The sequence below is a fragment of the Rhagoletis pomonella genome, unplaced genomic scaffold (genome assembly GCF_013731165.1).
Source record: "Rhagoletis pomonella isolate Grant_MI unplaced genomic scaffold, Rhpom_1.0 Rhpom_scaffold_00010, whole genome shotgun sequence".
Lineage (NCBI taxonomy): Eukaryota > Metazoa > Arthropoda > Insecta > Diptera > Tephritidae > Rhagoletis > Rhagoletis pomonella.
The window spans coordinates 12,908,823-12,931,176 of NW_023458564.1; the positions used below are offsets into that span (position 1 = coordinate 12,908,823).

Below are 22,354 nucleotides of genomic sequence, written 5' to 3' on the forward strand. Positions count from 1 at the left end.
CTTTTTAACCCCTTTTCGATTGATATCCATCCTTTAAAAATTCAGTCAACAACAATTACATAATTTGAATCCAGCTTATAGAATACGTGGCAACCCTCCAAAAAATATATTTTAGAAATATACACTGAGGGAAAAAATATTAAAATCAAATAGAAACGTAATTGATCTTACAATAAACGTCAACGAAAGTACTGTATATTGGTAAATATCCAATTCAATTACGCGCATATTAAAATGACCGCGCTCGTACTGAAAAAGCATCCGAGAAGTGAATAATCAAGAAAAAACTAAAAAAAAAAATTTATTTGCATGTTGCCTGCAGCGGAATTCGAACCCGACCATCTCCGGATACCAACAACTTGTGGCAAGCATCTTTGCGCACTCAGCTACACCCAGCCATATAAATTTGCTTTCAAATGTTGAATATCCATCAACACCACAGAACGCGATTTGTCCGGATAAATATGTATGTACTATGTATGCACGATTGACAGAAATTCTTGAGAATTCTACTCTCATTCTACCATTCTTGCTATGTGTGTATGTGTGTTTTGTCACCGCTCTCAGTGCGGCGCTCTGCATGCTTGGGGTGCGTATGTATACTTACATATACATACTCAGATGTGAACAGTCAAATACGTGCGTAATAAATTTTGTATGAAAATATTATTTTTAAATACGAACATTTTTAAACGACAATCAAATATAAAGTATTCATTTTTACTATGCATTATTTCCCTCAGTGTAGCCTTTTCAACTCCATTACGATTGACACCCATCTTTTAATAATTCGTCCAACTTCTTAAATAATTTGAATGCCACTTTATAAACACGTGGCAACCTTCTTCAAACATTCTAAATGTTCAAACTCAAGTTTTCTAACACCCTTTCGCTTCATATTTCAAATAACTTGCTTAAAAGTTAATTAAATTTGACTTTTTAAATAGGTGGCACCCCTCTTCAAAAGTAGTTTCGCGCTAAGATATTCTTAAATATTCTTCCTCTTGCGATACATATTCTATTAACTGATGAATTAGTTGAATTTTATTTTTTAAACATGTGGCAACCCCGCTAAATATAGTTCAGAAATAAAGATTTTTCAAACCCATTCGATTGATACCCTTATTTGAATAATTCATTTGATAATTTGAAATAAATTTTTAGATAGTTGACAACCGTCTTCCAACACCTCAAAAATATTCTTAATGTTTAAACTAAAGACTTCTTAACACTCTTTCTTTTGACATCCAAATTTTGACATTTCATATAACTTTTGGATACGTTAAATAAATTCGACATTTCAAGCAGGTGGCAACCCAATTAAAAATATTTTCAAACCGCTACTTTCTGAGCCCCCTTTCGTTTGGCACAAATATGTTTGAACAATTGTTTCCTATATAATTTCCTTAATTAAAACTTAATTTGATTTTTTAAACAGGTGGCAACCCTCCTTCAGTTATGTTAAGAAAAAAATATTTCCAAAACCATTTTCATTGATACCCATTTTGTAATATCTAATTTTTTTTAGATAATTTGAATATCATTTTTTAAAGGTGGCAACTTTTTCAAAAAAGTAAAACCTTATTGCATATCAGCAGTCCAAGCCTTTTTATTTAACACCCCATTTTTGAAAATCGAGCGAACGGTGCAGATCTTTTATCCTGAACAAAAAATACCTTCGCGTATTATATATATAGATATGATATAGGGCTATATAGGGAAAATATAAACTAGTAATGAAATTTTAAAATCGCTTAAGTAGTAACTTAAGGTCTGACTAGGACAACTTAACGTAACTTAGAGGCTATCACTTAAAAATTGTCTTAAATGAATATTGCTTACATTTGAACGTGCGAAACTTAAAGTAACTTAATGCCACGTCGAAGTCTGTTTCATTTTGATTTTATAAGTTCTAAGTTACGTTAAGTTAAGTTAAGTTGCCATGAAATACGAAGTTTTGCACTTTTTCGTTACGGGTTGGACATGACGAGTCGTAGTTATTTCACCCCGTAATATAATTGAAATGCTTAATTTAGCTCAATGCAATATTGGTGCTTTGGGGCGAAGGAGGATCGAGGCATTTGTTCACCACTTCAAAAAAAAAAATAATAATAAGTTTGTAAATTGAACACAAACGTAGACTTACTCATAAAATACCCCCAAGTGTAAGTAAATATGTTTGCGCTTGGGTCTGCTCTTACCTAAGCATAGTAATGAATACTTTCAAAATAAGAAAAATGTGTATTGAAGAGCAATGAGGATTAATACACGTTAAGTGCAAAAACTATGTGAATTAGTTCACTTTTAACTTAATTATTGGTAGCTTCAACACGACGGCTATCATTGTGAAGGCCACTAAAACTGATGTCATTTGGAAGTAGTTTACAACGAAATAATCAACCAACGTCACTGCAATTCTTTCACTCCTCCAAAACGAAATTATTATATTAAAAAGCATAAACGAATGTACAATAGGGTGGTCCAATAAAATACTAATGTCGGAATTTGAATACTCTCAGCTTCTCGGATTAATCTTTACCGAAAAAAATATAGCCCTGTTTTTTTTTATTTTGAATTTAAAAAAATATTTAGAGGTCGCTGAAAGCGCTCAAAGTTTTCCATGTATTTTACCTGGAAAAAAAACGAAATTATTCAAAGAAATGTTATAGAATTTCTGAAAATCAATATGTTTCGCCCGGAAAACTTTGTTTCTCTGTAAGAGACTTCCAATAGTAATAATTGTTTATTTAACACATTTTTAAAATCAACAATTTCTTATTGGTCCCCCAAAAATTCCGAAAATGCAATGGAGGACCCAAAAAAAAATGTTTAGTATTAAAAAACAGTATAATAAACAAATGAGTATTATTATTGCAAAACTGCTGAAGAGAAATACATAGATTAATCCGATAGAAAATTAATGACTTTCAAGAAATCTATACCTTCATATATACATATATATGCATACATATATTTCAAATAAAAAATATAAGTTCTACAATGGAGCCCCGTCCACATGAGTGAAAATCCACCCGCAACCATTCCGTGAGTTCCCAGCCTTGCACGAGAGCACCCATCCTGGTTGGGATCTAATTTAGAGTCGGTGCCTGGCCATCCGCTTACAATAGGCATGAGTCCTATGCAAAACCACGAATAGACACAACCACGGATATACGGATTGGTTACCGCATCTCGGCCGTGGGCTGTCCATGTTGGCCAGGAAGAGTACGCTTTTTGGGTGTTCGTACGAAAACTCACGTATGTATGCATACAAATGTGTTATTTTAAAAAGGCAAGAGCAGCATATTTATGCCTAAAGTTATAACGCATGACTACAGTAGACTTAAGATTTTCAGGCCTCTTAATATGATGGCGTTCTAGCTGATACTTCTGGAGCGATTGGGTGATTTTCCCTTGAGGCCTTGACCAGGATGAGCTTCTGCGTCCTCGACATGTTAAGATACCAACACCAGAGTTCTTTCTGCTTCAACTTATTCCTCGTATTAGTATCGATAAATAAAGTCTGAGATACTCTATATAGAATTTTTTTAAATTTGCTTAATTTAGTTCGGCTTCAGGCCAGCAGAAAAATCTACTATTCTTCCCATATAATCTTTCAAATCTACCACATTCATATTTAAACTATTTTTCCATCGCTTTTTTACATAAAATTTCCTTTTCTACAAACTAAAAAAAAAGTTACTTATTCCCCAATTTTTGTTTTCTCTAATTGCAGGGAAGTTCTTCCACAGTACCACCACCGCGTACCGCCTTTCCTGGTGCACCACCACCAACTTCTGCGGTCGCTTTAAAGGGGGCCCCCCAGGCCAGCTATGACTAGTCCAGCAGCAGCAGGCGGCTTAGCAGGTGCTCCGTATCGCGGTGCCAGTTGGACTCCACAAGGTTACGCTCCAGCTGCCGCTGCAGCGGCTGCTGCTGTCGCCCAACAAGCCTACAGATATACAGCTCCATTGCCGCAACCGGCATACGCAGCCTATACACCACATACAGCTACAACACCAGCAACAACTACGGTGAGTTACAAAATTAATTTACTAACTACAAAATTAAAAGATTCAAAAAAGATCGACTCAAAGAGCACAAACCAAATTAGTTTTCGATTATTGTAAGCTTGTATGTCAACGTTGTGAAGGAATCGAGACAGATATAGACACTTGTAATTTTTCGAAGCCTAGATATAATATTAAGCAACATTAACCCTGTATAAACTTATTACTTAAATATTGTAAATGCGCTTTTAATTAAAAAAAAAAATAATAATAAGTTATACTTTTAGTGCTTTTATAGCTTACATAACCATTTGCTTTTGTATGCACTTATATTGCATAACTTACTTACGTTGCCACTGCGCGTGGTCCCTACAAAGCTACGTACGTAAATATTAAAAATCATTTGAGTGAAAAAATCCATGTGCTACCAAGCCAACAAACAAATAAAAAAATTTGAACAAATTTCAGTTCAGCTGAAGTTATGGGATGTTGTTTGTTGCCATTCTGGCATCGTGGCAAGCTGGCGTCGACCAAAACAAGCCATTGCTGGTTGTACAATATATTAAAAAAGTTTGCGCAACACCCACGCACGCACGCACGCACGTAAATATAAATGACGCAGCGAAGCAATTTCTCAATCTCACCAACAGCGGCATCGTAATCACAGCAGCGTTTAAAGAAAAATTTGTAATATTATATTTTTTTTTTAATCAGCAATACCTGATGGTAAGAGGGCGTTCTTTCGAATCGAAGAGTAATATGTTCCTGCTTATGTGCATTTAATAAGGGAGTTTTAAGCTTAAAAATGTTGTTAAACATGAAGATGTGTACTTTATTGTGTGTGTGTTTATTTGATTTTAAGTTACAACAGGTGGCAAGCCCCGCTAGAAAATATTTTTGAGTTTCAAATTTTTAAAACCCGTTTCGTTTGACACACACGTTGTTGCAATATTTTATTTCACTTATTAATTGATTTTAACTATTGAAAAAGGTGACAACTTTTTTTCAAAATATATCCTATACATACATATAAATATGTTAATCCGTGCTAAACCGACATACTATAACCAGATCAATACTTCTTGGTTACTGAACTGCATGCCACAGCGTATGAGTGACAGTGGAGTAGAGTATCAATGTCACTATTTCGAGCTAAGCTTACCAACTTTTAAAATGCAAAAGGGAGTAAAAATAATGGCTTTTAAGAAGGACTTTGTATGAAGACGCCTTTGCTTCAGAAGGGCGCCATATTCGTTTGGGGAAAAGGCCTTTTATGTATTTTATAAAATTCATTTAATTAAAAAAAAATCAAAAGAAGCCAACATATGAATGTAGCAAAAAACATTTCAATGAAGTAAAAACCAAACGTAGGCACATACATATGTAAATGATATATCTTTGAAAGATAGTACATATGTATCAGGGATTGGCATTGGTTGATCGTCAACTGTTCATACTCATTCAATACCGCTGCTTTGTATGACTGAGCAGCCGCGTTGGCTTAGTAGTATCGATACCTAAACGAAATTAGAGGATGACTGAACACGAGCGCATTGCGTGCTGTCTTGCAAATACAGCCACCACAAGTGAACGATGCTTATAACTGCTCATACTGATATTGACTTCGGCAAATCTGTACTCTGAATGATCGTGCACGAAACCAGCAAACGTGGCAGTTGAACGGCTCCGAAAACATGAGAGTCATCATTTGTTGCAGAAGTCGTTTGACTTGTTGCTGAAAATCATCTGACTTGTTGCTGAAAAGACGACGAATGTGGTAAAGGGTAATTTATCGTCTCGTATGCATGTATGTATGTATTTATAGCGCGTCTACCATTCGATTGCATTGCTCACTGCTGGCTAGTTGTGAGGAATGTGCATACGTAAGTATGTATGTATGTACATATCAATGCTTCATTTCAAACAAGCAAGTGTCTTTGAATGTTTTTGAACTACAGTATCATCACTTCGGCAACACGTCAAACGCGCCTTCAGCAACAAACCAAAGGCGGCGGTTTGACTTCTGCAACAAATCAAGTTAGATAACTGCGGCATCTTGCCTTCGCCAGTCTTTCACATAAGCTCTCATGCTTTCGGCAACCGTCCAAAGCAGTATCGTGCTTTTGGCAGTCGATCAAATACGGCGGTTGCTGGTTTCGTGCACGATCATTCGGAGTACAGATTTGCCGAAGTCAATATTAGTATGAGCTGTTATAAGCATCGTTCACTTGTGGTGGCTGTATTTGCAAGACAGCACGCTTTGCGGTGGTGTTCGTTCACCCTCCGTTTTTAACGTGAGTAGGCTTAAAGTCACAAAAACAGCACCCTTTGCCAATCCCTGATATGTATGTATGTATGTATGTGAGTTTGTTTATACATATATTATATGATTGAGGCCATTTAATATTTAAATGAGTACTTTTCTGTGCTTTTCGCCGCTTTAATCGATTTTTAAAAACTTTTTATAATTCTGCACAGTTCTCTGGCGAGCACCGTCCTTTTTTCACACTGGACGTTGCATTCATGATTAAAAAAGCTCTTCGGCAAATGCACTACTGCATGCAATGCAAAACAGGTGGAATATTATTTTCTTTGAATTGTCATCGCTCCCAAAAAAAAATCAACATATTTTCATATATTTCTCACATAAATTGTGTGATTCTTCCAGGTTTATATTACCTAAAATGCCTTTTAAGCTAAGCAAAATTTCTTCAGCTTCATCGAAAGTAAAAAAATTAAAGGTAATTTGGAAATTTTCGTTAGCCAACACTATACAGAAAAACCTAACCATTGATTAAATATTATATTCAAGAGCCAGTTTGATGAAATGGTTGTGAATTTCAGACCTCTCTTCGTTATCTTCTATTTTTAAGTGACTTACGAGCTTCATATCCAAACTAAATTCAAAATGTTAAATAAAATGATAAAATGGTGATTTTAGCTTTTGGGGAGGACTTTTTAGGCTTTGGGGGGGACAGATGGCACTTCTTCTGAAAGGACGACAGGATCATAGAAGGATAGTTGGTACTTAAAACCATCTTTCCGCCGATTGATCCGTAAATAAAAAACTTTAGAAGAAATCGATTAATCGATCTTCGATTTAATAGCGGCATCTCTACTTTGAATGTATATGCGAAAAAATTTATTAGTTAGTGTATTTTAACTGTGTTGAAAGTTTGCGGCTTTGGTTCGTGTCATAATTTGCCAATTGTGTAAACAGCATTTAATTGCAAATTTTCAACGGTTTTTTACAGTTGGTAGCCCGTTTTTAAAATAGCTGTCAAATTATGCGATAGCCGCACGGAATAGTGTGGTAAATTTTTCAAATTATTTATAAATACTAATCTTTTTCACGGTATGTAAAATTTTGAGTTCACATTATCAACTCAATTCTTTATCTCATCCACCTAAAATCGCAATCTTATGCAGAATGAATAAAAGAAATTCCCAAATGAAGAACCGTAAATATTTTAGTCGAATTAAAATTGAAAAGAAAGCAAATTTGAAGAGCCTTCTGCCTAATTGTAAATGTGTTTGTTAATAATCTACCCGCACTTTAAACCCACATCGTTCGCACTTGAAATTAGGCCGGCTTTAACGGTAATTATGCACCTGCTCCCAATCGGTCAATTGCCTGCCATGAATTCAAGTGCTTTGTTATTTGTATACATTTACTTATACATAAGTAAAATTACTTACAAATTTGTTTGGCTAAAAGCCTATATATGTACATAGGTACATACTTGGAATATACATACGCACTCAAGAATACCACGAAAAATTAAATCAACAAACTGTACGCATAACTACAACAAATGAATACAAATTAGGAATAATTAATCTTGAGCTCACAGTGAATGTTAAGTAAGAAAAGCGCAAAAATAGGGTGGTTAAGTGATGAAGTTAATTCCTGTTAAAAGCACCAGCCACCCACATTAGATATTCTTAACCTCAAAATAATGGTAAAAAAATTACCACCGGTCGGAAAGCAGCAGGCTGCATAGCCACTTAAGTATCCATTTTTATTGCCTCCCTCATTTTTATTTGGTAGTGTAGTAATGTGTGGTTGATTGTGTGAAATTGAAGCTAATAAGCAGTGAGTGGAAGTAGAAGTCGTCGTCATTGCTCAATGTGAAGCATTAAAGAATCGGCTGCAGCGAAATGAATGAATAAATTTATTATTTTAGTTAATGGTGGTCTCCAGTATTATTTTTTTTTGCTTTTCTCGATACTAAAAATTTTCTTAGAAAATTGCCACTTATAATTTCTATTTTTTAAACCTGATGCAAATACTTCTATAAAAAAGCCGTGAATACAATAAATTTCTATACCTCGCAGGGTTAACTACTTTATTCCACATTGTGTACATAAAATTAGTTTCCATCTGTAGCCTGCGCCTGGGGAACGCCGAACGAACTGCGGTTTCTTTTAAAAACCTTTGAAAATGTTGATTGAACTCTGGTCCTTACTGATAGTGAGAAATAGAATTTTTTTTAATTATTTAATTAACATTTTTTTACATATAAAAATATCAGCGCCAGAGAGTAAAGCTCTGTCTGATTGCTCATTCTAATGTCATTGCTCTGCCACGCTTTCGACATGCATATTTTATTGTATCTGGTGAGTGTTTTCTCGGAATCAGTGTACGAAAATAAACTATATTGTACGTTACTATTTCGTTTCGTTTATTACTTCAACAGTTCGGTACAATACGAAAACAAAACGGCTGAGTTCACTTTGCGATAGTACACTACAGTAGTTTAGTAGTTACAGACGAAACAACAAACGAAATGAATCGTGCAGAGAAAAATATATGTATGTATGTAGTACATGGTTTTTAATTGAATTTGATATGAAAATTTACAGAAAAAAATATTTTTCACGTAATTGAAACGTTTGCATACATATAAAACGTACCCTATGGTACAATTGTCACAAACGAAAAGCAAACGTTTCTCGTTGGGGAAAATGACAGTGAATCTTACAATTTGTTTCTGACTATGTACAAAACTGTACAAAATCACAAATGATATGATGATCGATGAGTAAATGGGAATTGTTTTGTACAGTTTATTTTCGCACCCTGATCGGAATATGCTGATTATTGACACATTGTAAAAACACCACTTATATACACTTGGGTGGTCCAAAAATGCATGTGAAAAAGTAAAGTCGGAATTTTTATGCTCTCACCCCCTAGGATTGCTCTATACCGAAAAAAATATACCCCTATTTTTTATTTTGTAATCAAAAAAATATTTAGAGGTCGCTCAAAGCGCCCAAAGTTTTCCATGTATTTTATATGGGGGAAAAAAAACTTTCATAGAAATGGTATGGAATTCTTAAAAATCGATATTTCTCTATATTTTTTTCTGCTTATCTGCTGAAGATTCCCAGTAATAATACCCAATTGTTTATTTAACCATTTTTACATCGCAACTGGGGGACCAATAAAAAATCGTTTCGTAATTCAAGCATATTCTAGAAATTTCAAAGCTTTAAAAAAAACCTGACGTCAGAGAGAAAGTCTAAAAACGCAGTTTTACTATATTTGGCCCCCAGTTTTGTGAATATAATGATTTTTCCCTGTGTAAAATTGACTCTGCCGCATGGTGATATCATAGGAAAACCATTTTCTCACCCTTTTTATTTCCTTGCAAAATAAACTCATGCAAAGTATTGAAGAGAAAGATAAGATGAACGAGCATCATTCCAAACTTGGGATGTGAATGGTACCGCACTATATAAACTGGTTAAGTTTTGGCTGAGTTATACAATATATACAATTATATTTTGACGCAAGTCTTAAAATATAATAGGTTTCATAACCTCAGTGGAAAAACACTATCGATCCTTTTTTGTATAGGGAGTGATGCAGTCTAATGTACATTCATTAGGATCGTCCTTAAAATATGAACATCTAAATTTTTTGTATGGGACACCAGTTTATTTGGTCTGCGTCCACGAAAATCTCAAAACGTCAAACAGATTTTTTTCGAAAATTCGACAAAATTTTGAGCTGAAATCTAATACATTATTCACATAAATTTATAACTTTAAGTCAAAATTGTTTCAAATTTTTGCGATTTCAAAAAAAAAAATAATAATTCCAACCCTGGTAGCGACCCCTAAAATTTGTTTAAAAATCCTGAAACTTTCGAGAATACATTTATTTTGTACATAGAATAAAACAAATGGGTGCCCAATGATTTTGATATTTTTAAGAACCACCCTAACGTTCATGTTTATTTACCGAAAAGCTTTGATTTCACAATGATGCAACATTTCGATAAGTGGCTATTGCTCGGCAATGCATACAATTTCTTAAAAAGGCTACAGTCCTAAAAGATCCAACTCTACTGCTAGGTCATCGGCACGAAAGCTTGTTGGGTATGTACATATGTAGGCATACGAGCGAGTGTATAGAATCAAGGGAAATATCGAATAAGCATAATAGCAAATTCGCTGCAAAAGCTATTGATAGCATGGAAATATAATTTTGGCCGGCAGCCGGCATTCAGTCAGCCTGATATTAAATGCAGATACATAAATAACTCATAAAATACAAAGAAATATATATATATTAACTAAAGACCAACACACATACGCATCATATTTTTGATAAAGCAGGAATAACTTATATAAGAAATTTGCTAGTCGAATAGCTTCAAGTGTAAACCGAGACTACACAAGTGAGCATATTCATATAAATGTATTTACTGTAAATATTTTACTACTATAAGAGCATTATTATCAGCGTTACCACACCTCTTTCCACAATTTTGTGATGTCCATATTCATTGCCTTGTCGACTGCCGCCGTCACTGCTGCTATTGTCGGATAGCAATTTTTTACCTTTCCACAGCTTGAGTTTGGTAATAAGTTATTTAAGATATGTGCGCTTGGTTGGGCACCAAGTGTTCCGAAATGGCAAAAGTAAATTAGCAAATAAATAACTGGGACGTAGGAAAACACAAAAGCACACCAGTAACCTTGGGTGTACATTTTCTTGCTTATTTAAATTAAAGCTTTAGTAAGCTAAATAGAAAATAAATTAACATACTTACCTACATTCTGGCTAGCTGGTGCGAAAGCTTTAAGTACGTGTTTAAGACTTTAAGAGCCGTTTTCTCAAGTAGGTTTTCAAATTTATCAGCCCTTTAAATACGCATTTTGTTCTGAAAAAATGTGTTTGAAGTACAGACAAATTTTAAAACCTACTCGAGAAAACAGCACTAAGTAAGCTTTAATTATCAACGGTTTTCTAAATGTATTCATTCCTCCCCGCTCTGAAAACCCAAACCACTTAATGAACATTCCAAGTATGGTCTTAATAGTCTCTTAACTGATATGAATTTATAAAGCTAATGCCCAGGTGACTACATACATAGTTAGCAACATACGAATATTAATTCCAAACGACGCACTGTGTTCTATTTTGGAAAAAAGGGACGATAATCAAATATCTCGAAATAAATGTAACGGTATTTTAAAGCTTTGGAGATGAAGAATTTAGGAAAAATAATCTCGTTGGCCTTTAAAATGACCTTCAGTGATGTATGCAATGACCTTTTTAAAAGTTGCCTACAGATACTTGGCTATTCTTGCGTCAAGGAATCCATTTTCATGGTCTGCGAAGTTGCGTGAAAGGTTCCCCCCCGAGTGCTTCTGCACTTCGTCCTTCCATTACATTCGTATTCACTAGACCGTACCACTTTACAGAAAAAAAAGTTCGCCGTACACCCCTCAGTCGAAAGGATTTTTGCAAAGCACTTTTAAAAAAAAAAAATTTTGTTGCCGAACCTAGGAGTCGCCGTTTTATATTTTTCGTCATATCTTCGGCATTTAGAGTCGGATCTTAAAGTACAATATTTATGTAGATTCTTTTGTCTCGAGGAGTCAAGACTCCCATTTTAGTACTTAACTAAAAGATCTCAGTTCCTACCACTCCAACGTACGACCCTAATGTCAGTAAATTAAAGCTAAGGAAGTATTTAGATTCGAAGGCAATTTCGATTTTTTGTTTACCGAACAGTGGGGTCGCCTTTTGTCAAATCGAAGAATAATAGCTCAGTAAATAGTTTAGTTTAAAAAAAAAGTATGCGCAATAAAATGTTAAAACACGAAACTTTTAAATACATTCAATTATTCGCTTTATTTATAAAACATGTTGATCATTTTAAACACATTCATTTTTTTTTTAAATTCTCTAAAACTTCGTCAACTGAAAAATTTATATCTTTATGATTATTCATAGATGCTAGACCGTTGAGCCTTTCTTGACCTGTTGTATTTTCCAAGTAGGTTTTGATCCTACGCAGACATGAACAACTTCGTTCAGGGCAAAATATGCAAATATGTAAATTAAAAAAATTTTCAATTCAGTAAACCTAAAAAATTTAATAAATAAGTTACATTAAAAATTAGTTGGTAACCCTATTAAGAAACACGCCAAGATAGAGAGAACATATTTTTAGTGCATATATCCATATACATATAGCTTTACGTACATACATATGCTCGTTGAAATTAATAAGCTAAAAGTTTGCATTACAAAAAATACTTCTGGATTAAAATTCTAAAAAATGATTTAAGTTGATATCCATATTAAATTGGTTTTGCTAAATTTTGTAAAGTCGAAAATAATTGGCAAACTTGCACGAATATCCTAAGGGCTAACACTTACTATATAGGCAAATATTTGTTTATAAACTTTTTTTGGTAAACATAAATGGTAATATTGTATCTTTATTTTCTAAACAAAACATTTAATAAATATACGATTGAAAATAGGTGGCAACTTATTCAAAAATATTTCTGAATTGATGTTTTTTTAAATAATTTCCATTTAATACCAATTTTAAAATGTGTTATTTTATTTGTGACGAACTGAAAATAGGTGGCAACCCAATACGAATATTTTCGCAGATAACACAGATTGCCTTAAAATGCTAAACATTATCTGAATACAAAATTTCATAAAAATCGTTAGAGCCGTTTCCGAGAAACTTAGATATATATGTATATACATTAGGGTGGTCCTTAAAATCAAATGAACTATTCTTTTCAGTCTCACCCCTTTAATCAGTAACACCACTGTCATAGATATCACATATAAATTTTGGTCCCGATTGCAGACGGTTAAGGCGTGTCGTACACTGAACTTTGCCCCCTGTGCGACACGTCTTAACCGTCTATTTCTATTTACATACATTAGGTGTATTTCCATCAAATATTTTCGTTTGCTCACACCTACTATGTATATATGTATATGTACATGCACACAGATTACGCCAATGCCTATTTTTTTTGCTTCATTTTTTATGCATTTTTATTTATGTTTGCATATTAAAGCAATTTTTTTCAACACTCCCCCGAAAAACTAACATTGCTTGGAATTGTGCATGATTGCCTTCCCCGCGACCAAATGTACATAAGTACATATCCATGTGCATGAGCATGCTTATACATTCATGCTTACACATAATTTTGTGTGTATTTAACTTAAGGCATCGACAAATTTAACCTTATTTAAGGAAAGCGGCTTCACTTGCCTCACTCCCAAGCAAACACAATTTTCTCAAACACAATCTCTCCCCTTTGCTCCACTTCAGTAGATATCTTAACAAAGAATTCGTAACTGTCATGAAAATAATATGTATCCCAGTAAAATATATGAGCCCTTAAGTATCTCAGAATGTCAGGTGCAAATTTTGACAGTTTGTTATCGATCGTCGAACATTCACCGATTTGTTGGTGTTTCAATATGAGGTCGTGTGTGCCTCTTAGATATTTTATAGTATATATTTATGATATCTATGTATGTATCCATGTGTGTGTATGTGTGCATTTGACTGTGTGAATAATTTTATGAATGTACATTAGGGCGTATCTTTTTGATTTCTAAGAGGCCGAAAGCCAAAAACCATTTTAAGACAAGGAGCTGAAGCTGAGATGATTCAATCTCATCGTCAACACACGCATCTATTGCTTCAGATGATTCCAATCGAACGGTGACCAGTTAAGACTTACCGACATCGAGTGATGCACTCTTTCGAGCTTTAAAAATGTATCCGATCTTCTGGTGGACAGCATACGTTTAGCCGGCTAGATGGGCATCTTTTCAGGAGCATACTAAGAGTGGCTAATAGAGCCCCAGTCGTATCAGCTAATCGGCACTGCAGTCGGAAGAAAGAAGAGGTAGAGAGGGATGTCAGGTACTGCCCAACAGTTCTCCTAACATTGCATCTAATTTTGCCCCAATAATAATAGTGAATAAATTCACTGGGTCCTGATTTCAAAGATTGTTCAGGATTGATGAACACAAAGTTTTTCAAATTTCAGGGTGCCAGTAGACAAACACGGATGAATCCAAGCTGGACAATAGGGTTGGCTAGCAACCTGTAAGTTTGGGATTAAAACTAACATGATTCAGAGGCCAATAGGTCATGGCTAGGGGAGGTACAAGTGCAACGTATGCGAAATGTACTAAATAGCTGCTCAGCCACTTAAGAGAGGATATTGCGATGGTCTCGGCTTGTGTAACCGGTCATTGGCTATTTGGTAGTTAATCTTCGAAAATTTTGAAGAATCATTACTTTTGAAGAAAAAAGGTTTAAATTAAGTTATTTATTACCAGGGAGCGGATCGAAATAGGCCAGAAAAGGAAAAAAACAGCGAAATATTCAGGACAAGGCACTAGAAACCGCAAAAAAGGCAACGCTAAAAAAATACATATATTTTAGAAATGTTTATTGTACAAGTAAAAAGTGGAAAACTATGAACTAGATTCATTATATGAAAAATTTGTACTTTGAGTCTTTGACTATTTTCTCCTTTCGAGTTTTGAACTCACAAAACTTTAATCTCAATAGTTGTAGTAACATTGAACCACAAGATGCATTTTAAAAGCATTTGCATAGAAAAGCCATGAATGTACTAAACGTGCGCTCGACGCGAGTCGATACAAGTGGCGCCCAATTTAAATATGGAACGTTTAAAACTTTTATATTATCAGAATTAAGGGATATTTCCTTGCCCTTTACAATTAAAGGTAGAAAAGGCAATAAAGACAAATATGTATCTTAAAAAAGGCGACATCAAACGTATACATATATATGGAATCAGGGAAAACTAAATCGTGGACATTCTTAATCGAATATACTCTATCTCTTTAGCAGAAAAAAGGTAATTTCCATAAAATCCGTTCCCTATTTATTACTATTGTTCATTTGGTTATTTTGCTGATTTTTTATCAAAGCACGCGAAAACAGATAATTTTTTATACACTTAAATGCACACAGTGGTCTTAATACAGGGGAAGGATTCCACGATTTAATAATATTTATGTTGGATACTACCAACTATATGCTAATGTATGAAAAACCCGTTGTCCAAAAGACTGTTTAAGAAGCCTTTTCAATAATTCAAGGATATCTCGCTGCTTGCCACTTGTATCGCCGTAAGAAAAAACTGTCTGACTGATAAACTGACTACCACTTTTAAGTAATTTTTTCATAGCTTTTATACTTTATACCCTGAACTGTTCGAAAATACGAAATCTTGGTTTAGAACGCCATACACAGCATGTAGCGAAACAAAGGTGGCGCCTTCCGCGGACCTTTAATCCTCTCTTTGTCGATTTGACAGTATCCGCCTTTCGATGACATCACAATATTTTTTTTTCGCACTAGTGATGAATATTAAATTTTCATATTGAACCTATTTACCGAAAAGTTATGTCTAAAAGTATTTAGATACACGTACCTAGAAACTAAATATCGAGCCCTAATCGCCAAAATAACGTAAAATAACGTATCTAGAAGCTCTAGGAATATTTCTGCTTCAAAAAGAAAATTTTGAAAAAAATGTCGCTTACGTTATTTTGGCGGTTAGGGCTCGATATGGATTTTTATGTGCATACATTTTTGATAGTTGGTGGACTACATCTTCTGTACCATATTTGTTTTTGGACTTACATGAACCAATATTTTCTACTAAGAATGGCCATGAAAGGAATTTCTCCGAGCAGTTGAAGCCAAACCTATGTTTTAACAAATGTTTATACCCCTTTACAAAGGAGTGTAGCTATTAGAATTCCTACACTAGAAAACGCGTGAAATGCCTTTTAAAATGACAGAAACTTTCCCGATAAATTATTTGGCCACGTTCAAAACGTACCTAAAATAATGTGCTTGTACCGAATGTACGTTCAAATTGCAGAAGCTGAAGAGTAGGTACAATTCTACCTAGTTTTACATCACTATTTCATACCACTTGTTCGCTTCTCCCTCTTCCTCTTCAAAATTATACTTTACACTCTCATTGTCATAATATTGTGACGTCACACCCAGTTACTCTCAGCTTGATTGGCGCAAACTTGTAAACTCTTCCTTGTGATGAAAGTTCATTGCGGCAAATACCCTAGCTACTATCAAAAAGTGGCACTTTAATTCTCTCATTCTGCATATACTTATATACAATTTGTTTGACTATCGAAACACAGCACACCCTAATAATCGTACGTTGACATTCGGAATGACACTCACACCTTTACCCACCCATAACAGTACCATTTGAATGTAATGTAGCGAATGCTTAAGATTTTCGTATCAAACCGAAGTAGATATTTTAAATTGTTCCCTTGGGAATGTCTATGTGACTTCTGGATATTTAGACAGGAATGAAAATGTAGCAGACAGACAAAAATATAGAACAAAAAACTTACGTACATATGTATGTATATAGAAAAACATAAATACACAACTTTAATTGCGAGAGGAAATGATTGAACAAGTTAGAATAGGTGGTTGTCTATATAGCTACATATCTGTATATAAGACTATGTAAAAACAAGACTGGTTTTGTGCCATACATAGTCCATTGTGTAGACTTATAGCAGACATTGTTTAAGATGCTAACACCTTTATCGAATCTTGCATTATTTTCCACTTTTTCGAACTATTTAACACCCAGTCGGATTCTTAATATCTACACTTTTTCGTATCATTTTTTTTAACACGGCGCCTCCAAAGACTTTTATAGTTCAAGATCGTCCCAAGGTATTTCGTCTTATCCACGAGTATCAGCACGTTATCACATATCTTCGGGTGATTCTATGCATTTTATTGCGAAAACTATCACGTTCAGATACGTATTTTATCTGCTATACAATTGCATCCCATTGTTAAAACCGTTCGTCCACTATGCGAAACGTGACCCACCCGAGCAACCCTCGCAGCAGATGAAGACAAAATTGCTCTGGTTGATTTTCGTCATTTTACTCGTCTCTTATAGGGTCGAATAATTGAGGTTAATGAAGAGCAACAAGGTAACCCACAAAAGCGAATGTATTGAGGTAAGGATCCTGATGGGCGCAGCATCTCTTTCAGATATGTCTGCACCTGCATAAAAATCATCCGGATGTCTTGCGAAAGCAAAGTCTTCAGCCAGCTCGTCGTCGTATAAATCATGTAATTGACTGTTGTCGTCCTGTATTGGATTGATATTAGTTTGCGTTAGATTTATTTGAAGTTCAGTTGTGATGCCTGTTGCTCCAATAATCATATATTTTTCGGTCGTTGCGGCATCATCGTCTGTCTTGACCACGATGCGTGCCATTAGCGTCACGAAAAGGACGAAGTAAATTAGCTTCATTTTTTTAATGAATGTGTTATTGTTATTTATTTATTTTTCTCGAAAATAACACATTTTTTGTTCCTTTCTTTGGCAACTGCTTGTGATTTAATTTGTTTTTGTGAAAATTATTTGATCAAAATTTACTAGGGCAGGACATTGAAAAACTGAAAGTATCATGGTTTTTATTACTGAGAGAAAGGAAATGAAAAAATGCCAATTTTTTAACCAGCCGGAGTTTAAATTTTTTCCATGTACATACATATACATACATATATGTATGTATTTATAATTTCAATTGCATTCCATCAAATTTAACAGTTTACAGTCATACACAATAAAAATTAAATGTTTAATGACAAAGTCGGTATATTATGCGAACGAGCTACAGCTTCTAATAATTTGGACACAGAAAATTTGGTATATCTCGTTGCATTAATTTCCATTAGCTCATCCAAAGCAGGCGGATCGAGAACACCGCTGAATAAAAAAACAATAAGTGCTCCTTGGCCACACTGGAGAAGTGAAACTTACGTTACATACATATCTATTTTATCTCATAAGCAATATACATACCTAACATATGTACATACATACATACATACATCTGCTTTTGCTTAAAATTATATTTTTTTGTCTTTTTTCTATCTAGATCCCTACATTTATCTTCATTTTTATCTTATGCTCTATCGATAACAAAATCGATAGTAACATCCAATAAATTATCGATAACAAAATCGATGAAAAATTCGATAAAAATATCGATAGCAAAATCGATAATAATATTGGTATCGATAAAAATATCCATAACAAAATCGATAAATATCGATAAATAATCGATAACAAAAAAGATAAAAATATCGATAACAAAATAGATAAAAATATCGCCTATTATATCGATAAGTTCCGAAAATATCGATAGCAAAATTGATAACAATATCGATAAAACTTTCGATAAAAAAATCGATAACAAAACCCATAAAAATACCGATTATTTTATCAGTAAGTCCCGAGAATCCCGAAAATCTCTAAAATCCAAAAATAGTTCCCAGATTGAGTCTCTGTGTCTCTCTCTATATCATTTCCTCATGAATTACCTTTATTTTATTCTTTCCTCCCCTTCTTCTTTACTTTTATCGGTATCCCCATCCTCCTCTTTGTCTTTACTTTCATATTTATCATTTCTACATATTCTCCATCACCTTTGCCCTTATATATATAAGTAAAGTGTTTAAATTTATCTAGGTCTTCATTTTTTGCCTTTATCTTTACGGATCTTTGTTTTTGTTTTTATTTTTACCTTTGCCTTTATCCTTTTCTTTATCTTTGTACATACTCACCTTTACTTTCATTCTTGTATTGGTCTTTTTCTAAGTGTTATTCTTTAACCTTTTATTAGCAAATTTTTGTTAAATTAATACTATATGTATACACACAAGAAGCACTTGTTTCAGCCCCGACCATTTCCGTTGCACCATTTCCGTGTGCAACTTCCTTTGAATTTGCCAATTTACTCCCAACCAACCAACCGCCGCTAAAGAAGTTTCACTTCAAAAAATCCAATACACAGGGCTAACAATATTGCTGCCAGAAGTTCTCATAACTTCCTCGTAGCCCTTATAATCACCATCATCATTATATTTAGTATTCGTATCCATATTGCTGGCCTTCTGTTCTTCTCGCCATAGCTATTATTAGCATTATTATGTGGAAGAGATAATAATTTTTTGTTCTAAGTACTTTGTAATCTTTTTCTCCTTAGCTCTACCATCAGTTAGTGTATTTTTTTATTTAATTAAAACGTGTATTTGTGAAAATAGTTTGACTTAAATGCTATTCTTTGCATAGTATTCTAAGTGAGAAAGATATTGAAAGATTTATACTTATTTTGATTAAGCGAATTGCACTCGTTCTTCACAATTTTAATAGAAACATTGAATCAGCTTTTGCTGATATGTATTAGAAATATATACATATTTAAGTAAGTTCCTACATATGTATATTCGGAAAAAAAATTAATTTTACATTCTTCTACTTAGATTATCTTAAAGGATCGCAATTTTTTCAACTCAAATTAAACTGCATATTTTGTATGAGAATGCTCGTTTGCTCATTAATTGCAATTATGGTTTCTTTTTATTTACATAAACTCTATCTTTTCGATGGCTCAGCAGCATACGCTCTGCGATTTCACAGAATAAGATTTATCTAAAAATTTATTTCTCTACAATCTTTCGACGAATGCAGACAGCCGGTTTGTCCAGCTCATTGAAAAAATAATTACCCAGAAATGTTGAGGTGCTTTCTTATGGCTTGTACCTCTTTCTCGTCTCTATAACTTCAAATAAATATGTTATGTGTGACTCCGAACCAAATTGTCTTGTAGCCGTAAAAAGCTTTAATTTCCGGGCAATGGCCACAACGTTCGTAATATATTGCATGTTTTCAGTTAAGTTTACCTCCTAGTAGTGGCTACCTTGTACTTTCGCTCTCCTTTGAGTGCAGAAGCCTCACTGAAGGTTAGAAATCCGTAAGCTAGATTTGGAATTTCTGCGTTTCTCGAAGAGATGGCAATTGCCTGGTCTTTTAAATATTTATACGGGAAACTTCGAAGTTATGGCTAAAGTTTCCGCTTTATGTGATGGTAAGGTCTTTCTGTTTATTATAAAAATTTATAAATTTCTTGGATATTTGCCAATTTAAAAAATTGTAAAACTGATAGTAGTACATTCATTTAAAATATTTTTGTAGTCACACCAAGAAAACAATCGCAATTAGAACCTTGGGAAAATAGTACCGAAATGCCATACCGGAAGAAAATTGGGTATAAAAAGCAAAACGAAAGAGATTAAAATTCCGACAGACATTTGACTGAGTATAAAAACTTTTGCATTCGTCTAACTGAGGCGTTTACTTAACCAACGCACGTGTTTTCACATGATCCATACCAATTTCCAACTATTCTGTATATAAGTGCCAAAAGTGCACAGCAGCGTTACCAAGGCCACAAAATCCGGAGACCCGATGAAAAGTGGGCGTAATAGTCCATTAAGTGTGGGTTGGTAATATATGTATATACATATGTAGGTTTGTACACTTGTGCGCAGCCAATGGAGTGTGGGTGTTGATTGCAGGCAGATTCTAGCACCTGCGTACAGCCATACATAAGTACATACATATGTATATGTTGAGTACAATTTTTATTCAACGGTTGTGTATTAAGTTTTGAGTGAAAAAAACACAGAAAAAAGTTAAACATTTCCAAGAACAAATTTTTGTTTCGTGTTAAGCGGCGTAATATCTTGAAGTCCTAAAACTTTTAAACTTAAAATAACTTGTCACTAGTTTTAACCTGCTAGAAAATATATAATTGCCTCTTAGCATACCCTGCGAAACCCCCAAAAACCAGTTTAATCGTTATTTTACATGACAAAGTTTTAACGCTTAACACGCCTTGCTTTTACGAAAAGATACTTTTTTTGCTATACGAAACTTTGAGCAGTTTTGACTTTTTTCTTTTGGTTGTTTAATGTTTATTAAGTTTTTATACAGCGAAAGATATTTTGCATCAAAAAGTTGCATTCTGGACAAAAAGCTGCTGAGTTTGAATGCCTTTTACGTGACATAATCCTCGTGTTGTCTGAAACACACACTGTTATCCAAAAATTATATTCCCAGATACTTAACGTGTTGTCTTGCCTTTTTCGACGGTTTATCAAATTTGTTTATTTAGAACAAAATCATCTTTGAATTAAAATCAATTGTTGCACAATAAATGCATTCAATTTAAACTACAACTTCTAAGTAAATTAATTCGTTTCATTTAATTGACTGCCCGTAGGGTCTTTTCTGTGTTGGGTACTGTAGACCGCTATATTCGTAGTATATTAAAACATGCTTGCATAATAACAAATAACTCCTCTGGGCCCAGCATTGAGAAAGCATTCGTAAAAGTGTACACGTACCGTAAGGCGCCTAAAGGTGTATTACAATTTACATTATTATCATGTTGAATGTGATCGTGTGCAATTGCTATTGTTTTTGTATGTAAGTGTGTGCGTGTGTGTGTGTGTGTGTATGTATGTATGTATGTATGTATGTATGTATATATATGAGCGCGAGTGTGATTATATGATTAAAGTTTAGATGCCACTTTCGTAATCAGCGAAAATGTATGACAAATGTTCTAAGCCCTTGGGTATAATATGGAAACAGCTGCCGCAACGGTTGTTATGGGAAGTGCGCAGTTATTAAATATTTAGCATTTCTGTTGAAAATTAATAAATGTTGACTTAATGTACATATGTAGGTACTTTAACTTTGTGCGGCGGTAATCTCGATATTTACGGAAATCTAACTTTGACTAACTTTATTTTCGCTTGCAAATAAGAAAGTAAATAAAGCATAAGAAAATAAAAATTCTGTTTTATATCTAATATGTACTTATGTGAAATAGAAAACATTAAGCTTAAAATAAGTCAAAATAGTTTAAAAGTGGATTTTTTCGAAAGGAAAGTAATCAGTATCAACTAGTAATATTTAATGTTAAGAGAGCTATCACGCGATAAATTTGTCACTGGCTAGAATACTGTTTTGATGGGAAACATTCGACGTTTAAAGCTACGCTGGAGCCTCGTCATTACTCAATATATAAAGTGGTGAAAGTTTTTTGTTGAATTTAAAAATAAGTATAGTCGTGCATATTACGC

At 34.0% G+C, this 22,354-nt stretch overlaps 1 protein-coding gene across 6 annotated transcripts in view; it reads left to right on the top strand.

Moving 5' to 3' along the window:
* The first annotated feature begins 3,827 nt into the window (after nt 1-3,827).
* The window catches only part of LOC118746068 (protein alan shepard), a 156,878-nt gene continuing 138,351 nt past the window's right edge, over nt 3,828-22,354 (top strand). For all 6 annotated transcript variants that reach the window (XM_036479814.1, XM_036479816.1, XM_036479818.1 and 3 more), the window contains exon 1: nt 3,828-4,034. In XM_036479814.1, the coding sequence (XP_036335707.1) occupies nt 3,834-4,034 (201 nt within the window). In that variant the 5' untranslated portion in view covers nt 3,828-3,833. The remainder of the gene's footprint in view (nt 4,035-22,354) is intronic.